The 18,196-nt window shown below is 50.4% G+C and overlaps 2 protein-coding genes across 2 annotated transcripts in view; one reads left to right on the top strand and one right to left on the bottom strand.

Annotated features, from left to right (window-relative positions):
- DNAJB2 (DnaJ heat shock protein family (Hsp40) member B2) overlaps positions 1-18,196 on the bottom strand; it is a 497,647-nt gene that overhangs the window by 22,192 nt on the left and 457,259 nt on the right. The window lies entirely within an intron of this gene.
- Positions 1-18,196, top strand: part of PTPRN (protein tyrosine phosphatase receptor type N) — a 279,044-nt gene that overhangs the window by 168,735 nt on the left and 92,113 nt on the right. The window contains exons 17-18 of the mRNA XM_029604982.1: positions 8,212-8,424; positions 13,439-13,648. Of these exons, the coding sequence (XP_029460842.1) occupies positions 8,212-8,424; positions 13,439-13,648 (423 nt within the window). The remainder of the gene's footprint in view (positions 1-8,211; positions 8,425-13,438; positions 13,649-18,196) is intronic.

Genomic DNA, 18,196 nt, shown 5'->3' with positions numbered 1-18,196 from the left:
TTGAATGTTCCTGCGGGAAATATTTTTTCATTCACATATTTTATTGTAACTGCCGTTAGTACATTAGGTGGTTATTTTAAGGGCTGGTGCTGGCTAATGTTCCCTGTGAGGATTGGGTGGCTGTGAGCATAACATTGATAGGCTTTATGCATGAAGGAAAGCAGTGCTGAGAGGGTGGACCCGTCAGCAGCACCACCACCGGCTTCAGCAGACACCTTGCTGCGCCCCTGCCGTCAGGCTCCATGTTCCACTGCAGGGCTGCGTCGGGAGGGTCACATTGCCCTAATGAGGGCTCAGTCCTGGCTGAAAACCTTTGGACTAAGGACCACAAGTGAACAGGATGCCTGCTGAAGCAAAAGTTGTTGAGCAAAGACTGAGTCCTTATTAGGCTAATGTGTCGCTCCCGATGTAATCCGTGCTGGATCCCTTTATCCTGTCCCTTGGAATAAGGCCTGTAAAGACACCTCTTACCTTCCTCCGGCTCCCCCACCGGCCACGAGGCTCGCCGTGCCGACCCAACGTCCTTCGCCGACCTCGAGCTCAGCCTCCACCCCGACGACCTACCAATCTGAGGGAAGGAAGCCCAAGGACCAATTGGGAGGCTTCTTCAGGGGCTTTAAACCCCAGCATTCCCTCCAGGCGTCACGCGCCAAAGGTGCGCGACAAAGGGGCCAGCCCCTTTGTCGCGCTCCTTCGTGCGCACCAGAACATAGAAGCTGCAACCACACATTCTACACCATCCGGACTTTCTACACACACCGACCTCAAGCTCTCCTACATCAGCTCTCCCCCCAACATTCGCCCAGCCTCTCCAACAACCACCCATCCACTCCATCTTCCATCCAGCTTCCACTCAGCCACTCCAGCAGTCATCCAGCCACTCCAGCATTCGTCTAGCATCTACTCAGCCACTCCAGCAGTCATCCAGCCATTCCAGCATTCATCTAGCATCTACTCAGCCACTCCAGCAGTCATCCAGCATTCATCCAGCCACCCCAGCATTCATCCAGCCACTCCAGCAGTCATCCAGCCACTCCAGCATTCGTCCAACTACGGAACATCACCGCTAAGCTTCACCAATCTTACCCCCCTCATAGACCATATCCACAACTCATCATATCCCCTCAGGCCATAGGATAACCACTGCTGACAAATCCGGTCCAAGCGAATACGATAATCCAATTAGGATGCTAGGATACTCAATACCCATATTATATCACAGTACTTCCCTCAAGATGAAGCCTCCGCTGCGATACCACCTTATATCCCGCAGAAATCTCACCCCGGTCATGATCTCCCCTCTTACTCAACTCCTTGGACTTGCTCTATTCACTCTAACACTATGCAATGCCCAATCAATCACCAAAAAAACCCATATTCTACACGACCACCTGCTTGACGCCAAACCAGACATCTGTGCCATCACAGAGACTTGGCTGAAGCCTACAGACACAGTCCTGATAAATCAACTTCCTACCCAGATGTATGATGTCTTCTCCATCCCTAGACAAAAGAAAAAAGGGGGAGGTCTCCTTCTGGCTGACAAAAAAGCGCTTAATCTCACCCCACAACCTATCAATACTATACCAAAACTAGAGGTTGGCCTATTCAAATCCAAATCTCTCCAAATCCTCTTCACATATGCCCCCCCTGGATTATTAGACCTAGATGCCTCCCCTATAGTGGAAATCATTGCAAAATACTTAAACCTGGATTCACCAGCCATTATCCTTGGGGACTTTAATCTACACATAGACGCCAAGCCTCAATCTTCCAACTGTGAAGCCTTTTTATCCTCCCTTTCGGACATGGGCTTCAAACAACTCGTCAACCAGCCCACACATAAAGCAGGTCACACTCTCGACCTTATCTTCACAAACACCAGCCTCACCCCTCTCTCCCCCCCTCTTTGCCTCCCGGTCCCATGGTCAGACCATTTCTTGATCTCCTCCACCCTCAGATCGATGACAAGATTGTCTGCACCCCCTCAGCTCTCCACCCTCCACTACAGGAAACCCTGCCCATCAGAAGCCCTCAGCAACTCGCTGATCAAAGAACTTACTAACCTGGATCTATCAAACCCCAATGCAGCCTTCTTCTCTTGGCAAACATCACAGAAACTATCGCCAACAACTTATGCCCACTGACGACAAAAAATTTAAACCCCTCTCAAAAAAACAAGCAGCCATGGTTCTCAAAGGAACTCCGCGCCCAAAAGCAAGGCCTGAGATGGAAAGAAAAGGAATGGAGGAAGAACCCCAACCCTCACTCCCTAACCCTATACAAAGCCGCTCTCCACCAATACAGAACTGCAACACTATGAACAAAAAGAGATTTCTACGCCCACCGTATACATGATATGATCTTCGACGCGAAGGCACTCTTCTCGTACGTATCGGAACTCACCAAGACTGCCCCCCCCTACAATCCCCGATGACCTAGCCCAATCGAAAGCCAATGATCTGGCCTTATTCTTCCAGAACAAAATCTCCAATACCCTGGCTAGATTACCTACTAACCCTAACATGCTATCTCCAGGTCCCCCCTTCCCCCGAACCTAGATGTTGGTTTGGAATCCTTTGATCCCACCTACGCTATAGAGGTGGAAACCCTGATAAAAAGAATGAAACCCTCCTCTCACCCTCTAGACCAAATCCCATCCAAACTCCTGATTCTCATACCAGAATCCTTCTCTAAACATCTAGCAGATATTATCAACTGCTCCCTCTCACAAGGAATCTTCCCGGATGCTCTCAAATTGGCCACCCTTAAACCCATTCTCAAAAAACCGAACCTGGACCCGGATGATCCCAACACTACCACTACCAGCCCACCACCGCCCATATCAAATATGCCGTTTATAGCCAAGATCATGGAGAAAATCGTAAATAACCAACTTTCAAATTACCTGGAGGAACATAATATTCTACACCCTTCACAATATGGATTCCGAAAAGAACACAACACTGAAACTCTCCTCATCTCGCTCCTAGATCAGCTATACACTGGCATTGACAAAGGACAGTCCTTCCTCTTAGCTCTTCTTGACATCTCAGCGGCTTTCGACACCGTAAATCATACTACCCTTATAAACCGGTTATCAGACAGGAGTCGCAGGACCCGCCCTCAGATGGTTCGACTCTTTCCTTAGCAACAGAGGCTACAAGGTTAAAATCAATAACAAAGAATCCACTCGCACTAACTCCCCATTTGGAGTCCCCCAAGGCTCCTCATTATCGCCCACTCTGTTCAATATCTACCTACTCCCTCTCTGCCATTTACTCTCAAAATTAAATCTGAAGTTCTACATATATGCAGACGACGTTCAAATTTTAATCCCCATATCTAATTCACTTGATTCAGCTCTCAAAACATGGGATTCTCACTTGCAAATGATCAACCACTACCTTTCAAGCCTCAACCTGGTGCTTAACACTAACAAGACAGAACTCCTGCTCATCACCCCAGAAGGTAGTCCCTTCCATCGAAAGCTACACACCAACACACAAATTTCCCACGCAAGAGACCTTGGAGTCATAATAGATAGTCACCTGAGCCTAAAGAAATTTATAAACCACACCACGAAGGAGTGCTTCTACAAGCTACAGGTACTCAAAAAAACTCAAGCCGCTTCTCTTCCATCATGATTTCAGATCGGTCCTCCAAGCCATCCTGTTCTCTAAGGTCGATTACTGCAACTCCATCTTGCAAGGTCTTCCTGCTACTACAATAAAACCCCTCCAGCTGCTTCAAAACGCGGCAGCGAGAATCCTGACGTATACTAATCGGAGAGAGCACATCTCTCCCATATTAAAAGATCTTCATTGGCTCCCAGTAAACTTTAGGATTCTACATAAATCACTTACAATCATTCACAAAAACATTCACCATCAGACGCCTCTTGACCTGCTACACCCTCTCAAACTTCACACCACAGCCAGACCCTTAAGGGAAGCCTACAAAGGATCTTTACACGTTCCTCCAATCAAAGCGTTGCACCACTCAAACATCAGAGACCGGGCATTCTCAACGATAGGTCCCTCCATCTGGAACGCCATGCCCCCAGACCTCAGGCAGGAAACCTGTCTCCTAACTTTTAAAAAGAAACTCAAGACATGGCTTTTCGGTCGAGCCTTTCCCTGTTCTTAGTCCAATAGCTTGACTCAGAACTGTTCCCATCTCCACTGTAATTAAACTAGCACTAAGACACACTAATACGTCATAACGACAATGGCTCCTTGCCTCCCTCCCACAACCCCACCTGTATATAGTATACTATCTCTGTTCTCCCCCCTTTATTTTCCTATCCCCAGTTTTTGCTCCCTTGTTACAATGTAACTTTATGCTTCATCAAATTTTGTCTTTTGTTAATTGGTTATGAATTGCTTAGTTCGATGTAAACCGACTTGATTTGATTTGTATCAAGAAAGTCGGTATATAAAAGCCTTTAATAAATAAACAAATAAATAAATAAATGAATGAATGAATGAATGATACTTCAAATACGAATATTGGACCGGTTCTCATTCTACTCTTCTGCTGGAAGCATCATTTTGAGAGTCTCTCCAGCCCCAGCAAGAGGTCGTCTATCTGCAGTGCCGGGTGAGGGGAAGGGCTGAGTCCCTCCCCAGCTCAGCACTGAATGATCTGTCTCTGGTGTGGGGGAGGGGAGGGGGCCTCAGTCTCCATGCTGAGTCCCTCCCCAGCACAGCACTGAGTGATCTGTCTCTGGTGTGGGGGGAGGTCTCGGTCTCCGTGCTGAGTCCCTCCCCAGCTCAGCACTGAGTGATCTGTCTCTGGTGTGGGGGGAGGTCTCAGTCTCCATGCTGAGTCCCTCCCCAGCTCAGCACTGAGTGATCTGTCTCTGGTGTGGGGGGGGGGGAGGGGAGGGAGCCTCAGTCTCCGTGCTGAGTCCCTCCCCAGCACTGCACTGAGTGATCTGTCTGTGGTGGGGGGAGGGGGCCTCAGTCTCCATGCTGAGTCCCTCCCCAGCTCAGCACTGAGTGATCTGTCTCTGGTGTGGGGGAGGGGAGGGAGCCTCAGTCTCCGTGCTGAGTCCCTCCCCAGCACAGCACTGAGTGATCTGTCTCTGGTGTGGGGGGAGGTCTCAGTCTCCGTGCTGAGTCCCTCCCCAGCTCAGCACTGAGTGATCTGTCTCTGGTGTGGGGGGAAGTCTCAGTCTCCGTGCTGAGTCCCTCCCCAGCTCAGCACTGAGTGATCTGTCTCTGGTGTGGGGGGAGGTCTCAGTCTCCGTGCTGAGTCCCTCCCCAGCACAGCACTGAGTGATCTGTCTCTGGTGTGGGGGGAGGTCTCAGTCTCCGTGCTGAGTCCCTCCCCAGCTCAGCACTGAGTGATCTGTCTCTGGTGTGGGGGGGGGGAGGGGAGGGGGCCTCAGTCTCCGTGCTGAGTCCCTCCCCAGCTCAGCACTGAGTGATCTGTCTCTGGTGTGGGGGGAGGGGAGGGGCCTCAGTCTCCGTGCTGAGTCCCTCCCCAGCTCAGCACTGAGTGATCTGTCTCTGGTGTGGGGGCAGGTCTCAGTCTCCGTGCTGAGTCCCTCCCTAGCTCAGCAGTGAGTGATCTGTCTCTAGTGTGGGGGGAGGTCTCACTCTCCATGCTGAGTCCCTCCCCAGCTCAGCACTGAGTGATCTGTCTCTGGTGTGGGGTAGGGGAGGGGGTTCAGTCTCCATGCTGAGTCCCTCCCCAGCTCAGCACTGAGTGATCTGTCTCTGGTGTGGGGGGGGGTGAGGGGAGGGGGCTCAGTCTCCATGCTGAGTCCCTCCCCAGCTCAGCACTGAGTGATCTGTCTCTGGTGTGGGGGGAGGGGAAGGGGCCTCAGTCTCCATGCTGCGTCCCTCCCCAGCTCAGCACTGAGTGATCTGTCTCTGGTGTGGGGTAGGGGAGGGGGCTCAGTCTCCATGCTGAGTCCCTCCCCAGCTCAGCACTGAGTGATCTGTCTCTGGTGTGGGGGGAGGGGAAGGGGCCTCAGTCTCCATGCTGAGTCCCTCCCCAGCTCAGCACTGAGTGATCTGTCTCTGGTGTGGGGGGGGGGGGTGAGGGGAGGGGGCTCAGTCTCCATGCTGAGTCCCCTCCCCAGCTCAGCACTGAGTGATCTGTCTCTGGTGTGGGGGGAGGGGAAGGGGCCTCAGTCTCCATGCTGAGTCCCTCCCCAGCTCAGCACTGAGTGATCTGTCTCTGGTGTGGGGTAGGGGAGGGGGCTCAGTCTCCATGCTGAGTCCCTCCCCAGCTCAGCACTGAGTGATCTGTCTCTGGTGTGGGGGGGGGGGTGAGGGGAGGGGGCTCAGTCTCCATGCTGAGTCCCTCCCAGCTCAGCACTGAGTGATCTGTCTCTGGTGTGGGGGGGGGTGAGGGGAGGGGGCTCAGTCTCCATGCTGAGGTCCCTCCCCAGCTCAGCACTGAGTGATCTGTCTCTGGTGTGGGGTAGGGGAGGGGCCTCAGTCTCCATGCTGAGTCCCTCCCCAGCTCAGCACTGAGTGATCTGTCTCTGGTGTGGGGGGGGGGGGGTGAGGGGAGGGGGCTCAGTCTCCATGCTGAGTCCCTCCCCAGCTCAGCACTGAGTGATCTGTCTCTGGTGTGGGGTAGGGGAGGGGGCTCAGTCTCCATGCTGAGTCCCTCCCCAGCTCAGCACTGAGTGATCTGTCTCTGGTGTGGGGGGGGGGGGGGGGGGGGAGGGAGCCTCAGTCTCCATGCTGAGTCCCTCCCCAGCTCAGCATTGAGTGATCTGTCTCTGGTGTGGGGGGGGGGGGGAGGGGAGGGGGCTCAGTCTCCGTGCTGAGTCCCTCCCCAGCTCAGCACTGAGTGATCTGTCTCTGGTGTGGGATAGGGGAGGGGGCTCAGTCTCCGTGCTGAGTCCCTTCCCAGCTCAGCACTGAGTGATCTGTCTCTGGTGTGGGGGGGAGGGGAGGGGGCTCAGTCTCCATGCTGAGTCCCTCCCCAGCTCAGCACTGAGTGATCTGTCTCTGGTGTGGGATAGGGGAGGGGGCTCAGTCTCCGTGCTGAGTCCCTCCCCAGCTCAGCACTGAGTGATCTGTCTCTGGTGTGGGGGAGAGGGGAGGGGGCTCAGTCTCCGTGCTGAGTCCCTCCCCAGCTCAGCACTGAGTGATCTGTCTCTGGTGTGGGATAGGGGAGGGGGCTCAGTCTCCGTGCTGAGTCCCTCCCCAGCTCAGCACTGAGTGATCTGTCTCTGGTGTGGGGGAGAGGGGAGGGGGCTCAGTCTCCGTGCTGAGTCCCTCCCCAGCTCAGCACTGAGTGATCTGTCTCTGGTGTGGGATAGGGGAGGGGGCTCAGTCTCCGTGCTGAGTCCCTCCCCAGCTCAGCACTGAGTGATCTGTCTCTGGTGTGGGGGCAGGTCTCAGTCTCCATGCTGAGTCCCTCCCCAGCTCAGCACTGAGTGATCTGTCTCTGGTGTGGGGTAGGGGAGGGGGCTCAGTCTCCATGCTGAGTCCCTCCCCAGCTCAGCACTGAGTGATCTGTCTCTGGTGTGGGGGGGAGGGGAGGGGGCTCAGTCTCCATGCTGAGTCCCTCCCCAGCTCAGCACTGAGTGATCTGTCTCTGGTGTGGGGGAGAGGGGAGGGGGCTCAGTCTCCATGCTGAGTCCCTCCCCAGCTCAGCACTGAGTGATCTGTCTCTGGTGTGGGGGGGAGGGGAGGGGGCTCAGTCTCCGTGCTGAGTCCCTCCCCAGCTCAGCACTGAGTGATCTGTCTCTGGTGTGGGGTAGGGGAGGGGGCTCAGTCTCCGTGCTGAGTCCCTCCCCAGCTCAGCACTGAGTGATCTGTCTTTGGTGTTGGGGGAAGTCTCAGTCTCCATGCTGAGTCCCTCCCCAGCTCAGCACTGAGTGATCTATCTCTGGTGTGGGGGGGAGGGGAGGGGGCTCAGTCTCCGTGCTGAGTCCCTCCCCAGCTCAGCACTGAGTGATCTGTCTCTGGTGTGGGGTAGGGGAGGGGCCTCAGTCTCCGTGCTGAGTCCCTCCCCAGCTCAGCACTGAGTGATCTGTCTCTGGTGTGGGGTAGGGGAGGGGCCTCAGTCTCCGTGCTGAGTCCCTCCCCAGCACTGGCATGGGGTGAGCTGTGTTTGGCCTGGGGATGGAGGTGCAGGTGATGAGGACAGGCAGTGCCATCCTGTTCTGTGTTTATGAGGGGAGGAACATGGTGTGTGCTCACGGAGTAACCCTACTTTCCTTTCCTTCTCTGACAGAGGAACGATGCCAGGCTCTTCCCGCACTCTGCACATTTTGGGGACACTTTCCGCTTTGTGCTGCTCACCTTCATTGCAGTGGCGTCTATCGCTGGCATGGTTATTGCTGCAACCATCATCTTCTGCCTGCGCCAGCATGCCAAACAACGGGAGAAGGAGCGGCTGGCAGCACTGGTGCCTGAGGGAGCTGCAGACTCCAGCTTGGAGTATCAGGTCTGCAGGAGAGCACAGGGCTACAAGAGCCAGAGCATCATTTCATTTCATTTCATTTCATTTAGCCCCAGAGGATTGTCAGAAAATATGCAGGAAAAGGAGATGGATTTTTATGTCTTGAGACTCAGGAGCCCCCTCTCCCCCAAAGATACTAGCAGCAAGGAAACCCCCTCCCTCATAAAACACTGCACAGACGGAGAAATTCACTCCTCATAATGGAATACTAGCACAGACTGAGGGGGTCCCACTCCCTGCGAGGCAGAAACAACCAATAGAACAGAAGATGCTGCTTTCTCTTTCCTCTGTGCAGTGCAGGATGCTGGAGACTCTGGGTTATGGATGTGTTCTCTGCTCTCTCTTTCCTCTGTGCAGTGCAGGATGCTGGAGACTCTGGGTTATGGATGTGTTCTCTGCTCTCTCTTTCCTCTGCGCAGTGCAGGATGCTGGAGACTCTGGGTTATGGGTGTGTTCTCGAGTCTCTCTTTCCTCTGTACAGTGCAGGGTGCTGGAGACTCTAGGTTATGGATGTGTTCTCTGCTCTCTCTTTCCTCTGTACAGTGCAGGATGCTGGAGACTCTGGGTTATGGATGTGTTCTCTGCTCTCTCTTTCCTCTGTACAGTGCAGGGTGCTGGAGACACTAGGTTATGGATGTGTTCCCGGCTCTCTCTTTCCTCTGTACAGTGCAGGGTGCTAGAGACTCTGGGTTATGGATGTGTTCTCTGGTCTCTCTTTCCTCTGTACAGTGCAGTGTGCTGGAGACACTGGGTTATGGATGTGTTCTCTGGTCTTGCTTTCCTCTGTACAGTGCAGAGTGCTGGAGATCTTGGTTATGGATGTGTTCTCTGGTCTCTCTTTCCTCTGTACAGTGCAGGGTGCTGGAGACACTGGGTTATGGATGTGTTCTCTGGTCTCTATTTCCTCTGTACAGAGGAGGGTGCTGGAGACACTGGGTTATGGATGTGTTCTCTGGTCTCTCTTTCCTCTGTACAGTGCAGGGTGCTGGAGACTCTTGGCTATGGATGTGTTCTCTGGTATCTCTCTTTCCTCTGTACAGTGCAGGGTGCTGGAGACACTGGGTTATGGATGTGTTCTCTGGTCTCTCTTTCCTCTGTACAGTGCAGGATGCTGGAGAAACTGGGTTATGGATGTGTTCTCTTGTCTCTCTTTCCTCTGTACAGTGCAGGGTGCTGGAGACTCTGGGTTATGGATGTGTTCTCTGGTCTCTCTTTCCTCTGTACAGTGCAGGTGCTGGAGACTCTTGGCTATGGATGTGTTCTCTGGTCTCTCTTTCCCCTGTACACTGCAGGATGCTGGAGACACTGGGTTATGGATGTGTTCTCTGGTCTCTCTTTCCTCTGTACAGAGGAGGGTGCTGGAGACACTGGGTTATGGATGTGTTCTCTGTCTCTCTTTGCTCTGTACACTGCAGGGTGCTGGAAACTTTGGGTTATGGATGTGTTCTCTGGTCTCTCTTTCCTCTGTACACTGCAGGGTGCTGGAGACACTGGGTTATGGATGTGTTCTCTTGTCTCTCTTTCCTCTGTACAGTGCAGGGTGCTGGAGACTCTGGGTTATGGATGTGTTCTCTGGTCTCTCTTTCCTCTGTACAGTGCAGGGTGCTGGAGACACTGGGTTATGGATGTGTTCTCTGGTCTCTCTTTCCTCTGTACAGTGCAGGATGCTGGAGAAACTGAGTTATGGATGTGTTCTCTTGACTCTCTTTCCTCTGTACAGTGCAGGGTGCTGGAGACTCTGGGTTATGGATGTGTTCTCTGTCTCTCTTTCCTCTGTACACTGCAGGGTGCTGGAAACTTTGGGTTATGGATGTGTTCTCTGGTCTCTCTTTCCTCTGTACACTGCAGGGTGCTGGAGACTCTGGGTTATGGATGTGTTCTCTGCTCTCTCTTTCCTCTGTACAGTGCAGGGGGCTGGAGACTCTGGGTTATGGATGTGTTCTCTGGTCTCTCTTTCCTCTGTACAGTGCAGGGTGCTGGAGACACTGGGTTATGGATGTGTTTCTGTTCTCTCTTTCCTCTGTACAGAGGAGGGTGCTGGAGACTCTGGGTTATGGAAGTGTTCTCTGTCTCTCTTTCCTCTGTACACTGCAGGGTGCTGGAAACTTTGGGTTATGGATGTGTTCTCTGGTCTCTCTTTCCTCTGTACACTGCAGGGTGCTGGAGACTCTGGGTTATGGATGTGTTCTCTGCTCTCTCTTTCCTCTGTACAGTGCAGAATGCTGAAGACTCTGGGTTATGGATGTGTTCTCTGCTCTCTCTTTCCTCTGTACACTGCAGGGTGCTGGAGACACTGGGTTATGGATGTGTTTCTGTTCTCTCTTTCCTCTGTACAGAGGAGGGTGCTGGAGACTCTGGGTTATGGAAGTGTTCTCTGTCTCTCTTTCCTCTGTACACTGCAGGGTGCTGGAAACTTTGGGTTATGGATGTGTTCTCTGGTCTCTCTTTCCTCTGTACACTGCAGGGTGCTGGAGACTCTGGGTTATGGATGTGTTCTCTGCTCTCTCTTTCCTCTGTACAGTGCAGAATGCTGGAGACTCTGGGTTATGGATGTGTTCTCTGCTCTCTCTTTCCTCTGTACAGTGCAGAATGCTGGAGACTCTGGGTTATGGATGTGTTCTCTGCTCTCTCTTTCCTCTGTACACTGCAGGGTGCTGGAGACACTGGGTTATGGATGTGTTTCTGTTCTCTCTTTCCTCTGTACAGAGGAGGGTGCTGGAGACTCTGGGTTATGGAAGTGTTCTCTGATGTCTCTTTCCTCTGTACAGTGCAGGGTGCTGGAGGCACTGGGTTATGGATGTGTTCTCTGGTCTCTCCTTCCTCTGTACAGTGAAGGGTGCTGGAGACACTTGGTTATGGATGTGTTCTCTGGTCTCTCTTTCCTCTGTGCAGTGCAGAGTGCTGGAGACACTGGGTTATGGATGTGTTCTCTGGTCTCTCTTTCCTCTGTGCAGTGCAGAGTGCTGGAGACTCTGGGTTATGGAAGTGTTCTCTGATGTCTCTTTCCTCCATACAATGCAGGATGCTGGAGGCACTGGGTTATGGATGTGTTCTCTGGTCTTTCTTTCCTCTGTACAGTGCAGGGTGCTGGAGTCACTGGATTATGGATGTGTTCTCTGGTCTCTGTTTCCTCTGTACAGTAGAGGGTGCTGGAGACTCTGGGTTATGGATGTGTTCTCTGGTCTCTCTATCCTCTGTACAGTGCAGGGTGCTGGAGACACTGGGTTATGGATGTGTTCGCTGGTCTTTCTTTCCTCCCTACAGTGCAGGATGCTGGAGACACTGGGTTATGGATGTGTTCTCGAGTCTCTCTTTCCTCTGTACAGATGAGGGTGCTGGAGACACTGGGTTATGGATGTGTTCTCGAATCTCTCTTTCCTCTGTACAGTGCAGGGTGCTGGAGACACTGGGTTATGGATGTTCTCTGCTCTCTCTTTCCTCTGTACAGAGGAGGGTGCTGGAGACTCTGGGTTATGGATGTGTTCTCTGGTCTCTTTCCTCCCTACAATATGGGATGCTGGAGACACTGGGTTATGGATGTGTTCTCGAGTCTCTCTTTCCTCTGTACAGTGCAGAGTGCTGGAGACACTGGGTTATGGATGTGTTCTCGAGTCTCTCTTTCCTCTGTACAGTGCAGGGTGCTGGAGACACTGGGTTATGGATGTGTTCTCGAGTCTCTCTTTCCTCTGTGCAGTGCAGGGTGCTGGAGACACTGGGTTATGGATGTGTTCTCGAGTCTCTCTTTCCTCTGTACAGTGCAGGGTGCTGGAGACACTGGGTTATGGGTGTGTTCTCGAGTCTCTGTTTCCTCTGTACAGTGCAGGGTGCTGGAGACACTGGGTTATGGATGTGTTCTCGAGTCTCTCTTTCCTCTGTGCAGTGCAGGGTGCTGGAGACACTGGGTTATGGATGTGTTCTCGAGTCTCTCTTTCCTCTGTACAGTGCAGGGTGCTGGAGACACTGGGTTATGGGTGTGTTCTCGAGTCTCTGTTTCCTCTGTACAGTGCAGGGTGCTGGAGACACTGGGTTATGGATGTGTTCTCGAGTCTCTCTTTCCTCTGTACAGTGCAGGGTGCTGGAGACACTGGGTTATGGGTGTGTTCTCTGGTGTCTCTTTCCTCTGTACAGAGGAAGGTGCTGGAGACCCTGGGTTATGAATGGATTTTCTGGTACCTCTCTCCCCTGTTCAGGACCAGTGGTTGAAGACCTTGGATTGTGGTTGGGTTTTCTGGGCTTCCTTTCCCCTCTCTGGGGAAGACACTAAGGGCCAGATTTTCGTATCTACGTTCGGGCTTAGATTTGTGCTCGCAACCCGGCGCACGCAAATCTAGGCTCGATTTTATAACATGCGCATGCAGCCGCCTGCATGTTATAAAATCCGGGGTTGGCGCGCACAAGGAGGTGCAGACTTGTGCACCTTGCGAGCGCCAAGCCCTAGGGGAGCCCCGATGGCTTTCCCTGTTCGCTCCGAAATCGGAGCGGTCTCGGAGGGAACTTTTCTTCCGCCCCCCCCCCCCCCACCTTCCCCTCCCTTCCCCTACCTAACCCGCCCCCCAGCCCTATCTAAACTCCCCCCTCACGTTTGTTAGATATGTTGTGCCTGCCTCCGGGCAGGCTTAGGTTGCGCACGCCGGCCCGAGTGCCGGCATGCGGTCCCCCGGCTCAGCCGCTGTGTTGGAGGCTTGGTCCCGTCCTGCCCACTCCCCACCCTTTTTTTCGAGCCCTGGGACATATGCGCGTCCCAGGGCTTGCACGCGTAACCCTTTTAAAATCCGCCCCTAGGTTATGGATGTACTTTTTTTTTAAATGTAATATTTATTAACTTTTCAATATTCACATAAAGTAAACATCATACACTGCGTAGATTTGTGGATGCACTTTCTGGTACCTCTTCCCCCTGTACAGCAGAAGGTGCTGGAAGCTCTGGGTTATGGGCGGGGTTTCTGACATCAGGATGATGGAGCTCACCTGACTTCCTATTTTGGTTGTTTCTCCACAGAAGCTCTGCAGACAGCACATGGCGACAAAGTCTCTTTTCAGTCGCTCAGAAGCCTCCGTGGCGACCGCGGAGAATTCCCGCATCAGCAGCGTTTCCTCCCAGTTCAGTGATCTGCCTCAGGCCAGTCCCAGCTCCCACAGCAGTACCCCGTCCTGGTGTGAGGAGCCCGTCCAGTCAAACATGGATATATCCACTGGTCACATGATCTTGGTGAGTGGGGGCGGGGAAGGGGAGACGGTGCTGTGACTATGAGGAGGAAGGGAGATGTAGAGAAATCGAGGGTGGAAAAGAAATCCTGAGGGTGTTAAGAGCAGAAGCCGCCTCTGCCGATGGGAGAACAGGATCTATAATTATTGCTTTGCTGGGAAGCTTTTCACTTAAAGCTTGAGAGGGAACAGAGTTTGTGGGATAAATTGATAATTTCTGTATATTCCAGTCTTTAGATTCTAAAACTAGGTAGTCTGTCTTGGTCTTTAATGATTTAAAAACTAGATATTTTTTGTGATTTGGGGCCTTAACAGTTTAAAACTAGGGGGTTGATATAGAAAATCTAGCCAAATAAACCTATCCAGCTAACGTAAGCGAGGATGTTCAGCGGCATGGCCACACCACTGAATGTCCTGCTCAGTATCAGCTCTACATTATTTATTTATTTATAACATTTGTGGTCCGCTAATCCGAAAATCTTAGCAGATAATAAACACGCGTAATAAAATCAGCAAAATTCAAACAATTAACCAAACATCTAAAAGTGCAGAACACAAACCAATTAAACCTTACAAAGGTAGTTTCCAAACAATAGGGGAAGCCGCCTAGAAACGCACAATAATTCTGCAATGAATCTTCCCAACAGAAGGCAGAGCCCCTGGTGCCCAGACCATGCCCGCTCCCAGCCCTCACTGACCTGGGAAAGCTTGGGAGGAAATAGAGGTTGGAGCTGCTTCCCAAAACGAAGCAGCTCATTTCCTGACCTGACTGTCGTGGGTAAACCTGCTGTGCTAAAATTTTGTTTTTACAAAAGGGGTTAACCATACTTGTTTTGAGGTAAGGACATCCAATAACAGCTGAGGGGTGACCTGGACTGTGTTGCGGAATAGCAGATTGGATACCGAGCGGTAAATGTCCATGGAGGGCTGTAAAGACCATGGTTTGAACTTTAAATTTCACTCGCCAGTGCTAAGCGTTGAAGGATCGGGGAAATGTGATTGTGCGGGGAGGGACCAGAAATCAGTCTCGCTGCAGAATTCTGAATTAAGGGCAGAGCCTGAAGATGGGAGTCAGGCAGACCTGGTCTAGAGATGGTAGGATGGAAGGCTGGGTCTCGGTACAAGAGTCATGTACCGTGACCCGTTCTTGGAGGAGAAGTCCATTAATGGCTATTAATCAATTATACTTAGGGAATAGCCACTGCTATTAATTACATCAGTAGCATGGGATCTTCTTAGTGTTTGGGTAATTGCCAGGTTCTTGTGGCCTGGTTTTTGGCCTCTGTTGGAAACAGGATGCTGGGCTTGATGGACCCTTGGTCTGTCCCAGCATGGCAATTTCTTATGTTCTTATGTTCTAATGAGTTTAAGCAGAGTGAATCACCAAACTAAAGTCTGGACACATAAATAGAAGGGAGTCAACTATGACCCCCCAGGTTACGAGCACTTAGAATGGGGATGGAAAGTCCCTGGAACTGAAAGTTTGCAGGGTTTTCAGACCGAGTCATCCGGGAAAGAAACAGAATTTCACTTTATTATTATTATTATTATTATTTATTTCTTTTGTATACCGACATTCGATCGAGATATCACATCGGTTTCCAGATAACAGGTTGAATAGAGCCGGAACTGCTCTATTTTTACATTGTAACAAGATAACAGTTGATTAAACAATATAAGGAACATTGTAACATATGGATAAAATTAAAATTAAATATTAAATGTGGGTATATAGAAGTGGCATATAGCCTATATACAATATGTACAATATGACTTGGTTGCGAGTAGGGTGGGGGACAGGGAAAAAGGGAGGATAGAGAGGGGGAGGAGGGGTTATGAGTTCGTGCAGGGTAGAAGTTATGCGGTAAGGCTTTCAAAATTTTTCTTAAAATTTTCTTAAATTGAGGGAAAGCCTGTTATTGTTAAGCCAATCCTTAACCTTGCTCAAGCAAACTGTAAGAGGTAGTAAGAAGGACAAACTGAACATCATCTTCTAGAAAGAACTGAACCGAGAGGAATGAGGTAAATATTGAAAAGAATAGGAGAGAGAGAAGATCTCTGAGGAACACCAGAGGTTGCGCAACATCATCTTGGAAGAGGAATTACCAATCGCTACATAATAAGAGGAAGAATGAAAACCAGGATAAATGGTAGATATGATGCCCAACTCCGTAAGATGGTCCAGTAGGAGATTGTGATTGAGGATGTCAAAAGCCAGAGGATAAATCAAGCAGAACCAGGAGATACTGAGAACCAGAACTGAAGCTTAAACGGATGGCATCGAATGCAGATATTTGCAGTGTTTTGGTACCATGCCGAGGCCTAAAACTAAATTGAGGACTGTCTTGGAAGTTACTGGTATCCAAATATTCCTGTAGTTGATTGTAAACAATTTTTTCAGTGATCTTAGCCAAAACAGGGAGAGAGGAAATAGGCCAGAAATTCCTCAAATCAAGGGGGTCCAAGGCAGTTTTTTTTAGCAGTAGACTCACCACTGCTGTTTTTAGCTTTTGAGGGAGGCATTGATAAGAGAGCTAATGTTAGGGCTACTTCAGTAAGCAGAACCTTAAGCAAAGCAAACCGGAATTCAGGATGCAGAAACTGTCTTTCAACCAAATTAGTATGGAAGAAAGTACCCCATGAGGGTGTGCGAGAACTGCTTGGAATTGACGTGGCAAAGACATCGACCAACTGGGAGATTTTCTTAGCAAAAGATGAAGGAAAAAGCTCACACATAGAATGTGTGGTGGTCAAGGAACTGCAAGTAAATAAAGAATTAACTATTCTGAGCAGCTCCTGTGGGTGAGAAGTGGCGGCAGTGATCTGTGTGGAGTGCCATGAGCATTTTGCTTGGTCAATTTCCTTTTTGTAAGTGGAGAGTTGAGAACGATAGAGCAAGTGAGTGGAATCTGACTTAGTTTTTTGCCAGCACCGCTTGGCCGGAGTCTACCAAGGGCAGGAGCAAGAATACGAAGGGGCAGACTTTTGTCTCGAGCCAGTATAGGTTTCATAGGTGCAAAGCTGTCCAAGGGAATATGCAGCAAATCCGTCCAATAGTTGATCAAGTCTTGCTAATCCACTGCGCAGGCGCATTAGCGAGAGTACAAATCCACCTGGTGTGCTCGGTAGGTGTCAGTCTCAAAATAGTTTTGGTCAGGTGAATCTGAAGCAGGGGCAAGCCTGAGTGTGTGAGAGAGCATGAAATAGAAAGTGATTGGTCCAAGGAAGCGCAGAACAGACCGCATCAGAAAACTGGCATTGGGAAAAGACCCAATCCCGCTATACAAAACCTAAGTCAAGGGTGCGCCCTAATTTATGTGTGGGGGAGTGAACTAGCTGGGTTCATCCCAAAGCATCCATGGAGATAAGAAAATCTGAGAAAACTGCAGTGGGTGGGCAGCAATGAAGGTGAACATTAAAACTGCCTAAAAAAATGGCATTCTTTGCGTCAGCCTTAACTGCTAAGAGAGAATCAAGAAACGATGACAAGCTAGTAAGAAGTGACCCTGGAGGGGCATCGACGTTCCCTGAATAAAGAAATGCCAGAGGTTGAATGTCCTAAGGTTTTGTGGCACTTAAACCTCAAGGAGAGTTTGGCTTTAGTAAGCAGGACTTGACGAGGGGTTTGGAGAAAACCATGTAACTGGTTCAGTAATACTGAGTCTGATGGTGTTAGCCATGATACCGTTATGCATAGCACGTCCAGCTTTCCATCCTCAAGTAGATCTAATAAAACAGGGGTTCACTAAAATCAGGGTCTGGCATGGCCTGCCCGACTCTAAAGTGCAACAATAGGGATATCGTAGGATTGGTAGGAGCTTTGGAGAAGTTAGCCAGGTAAGCAGCTCCTTCCCATTACTCTCCATCCTGACCACTAGTTATCTGAATAAGTAATTATCCAGCTAAGTGGCAGCTGCTGAATGGGGCCAGATATTCAGACCTTTCTACTCAGCTGATAAGTCCCTACTTATCTGGCTAAGTGATGTCCAATGTAACCCCAATATTTAAAAAGGGCTCCAGGGGTGATCTGGGAAACTACAGACTGGTTAGCCTGACTTCAGTGCCAGGAAAAATAGTGGAAAGTGTTCTAAACATCAAAATCACAGAACATATAGAAAGACATGGTTTAATGGAACAAAGTCAGCATGGCTTTACCCAAGGCAAGTCTTACCTCACAAATCTGCTACATTTTTTTTTTTTTTAAGGAGTTAATAAACATGTGGATAAAGGTGAACCGGTAGATGTAGTCTACTTGAATTTTCAGAAGGCATTTGACAAAGTTCCTCATGAGAGGCTTCTAGGAAAAGTAAAAAGTCATGGGATAGGTGGCGATGTCCTTTCATTGATTACAAACTGATTAAAAGACAGGAAACAGAGAGTAGGATTAAATGGTCAATTTTCTCAGTGGAAAAGGGTAAACAGTGGAGTGCCTCAGGGATCTGTACTTGGACCGGTGCTTTTCAATATATTTATAAATGATCTGGAAAGGAATACGATGAGTGAGGTTATCAAATTTGTGGATGATACAAAATTATTCAGAGTAGTTAAATCA

The sequence above is a fragment of the Rhinatrema bivittatum genome, chromosome 6, assembly GCF_901001135.1.
Source record: "Rhinatrema bivittatum chromosome 6, aRhiBiv1.1, whole genome shotgun sequence".
NCBI lineage: Eukaryota > Metazoa > Chordata > Amphibia > Gymnophiona > Rhinatrematidae > Rhinatrema > Rhinatrema bivittatum.
This window is presented reverse-complemented; position numbering and strand designations above follow the sequence as displayed.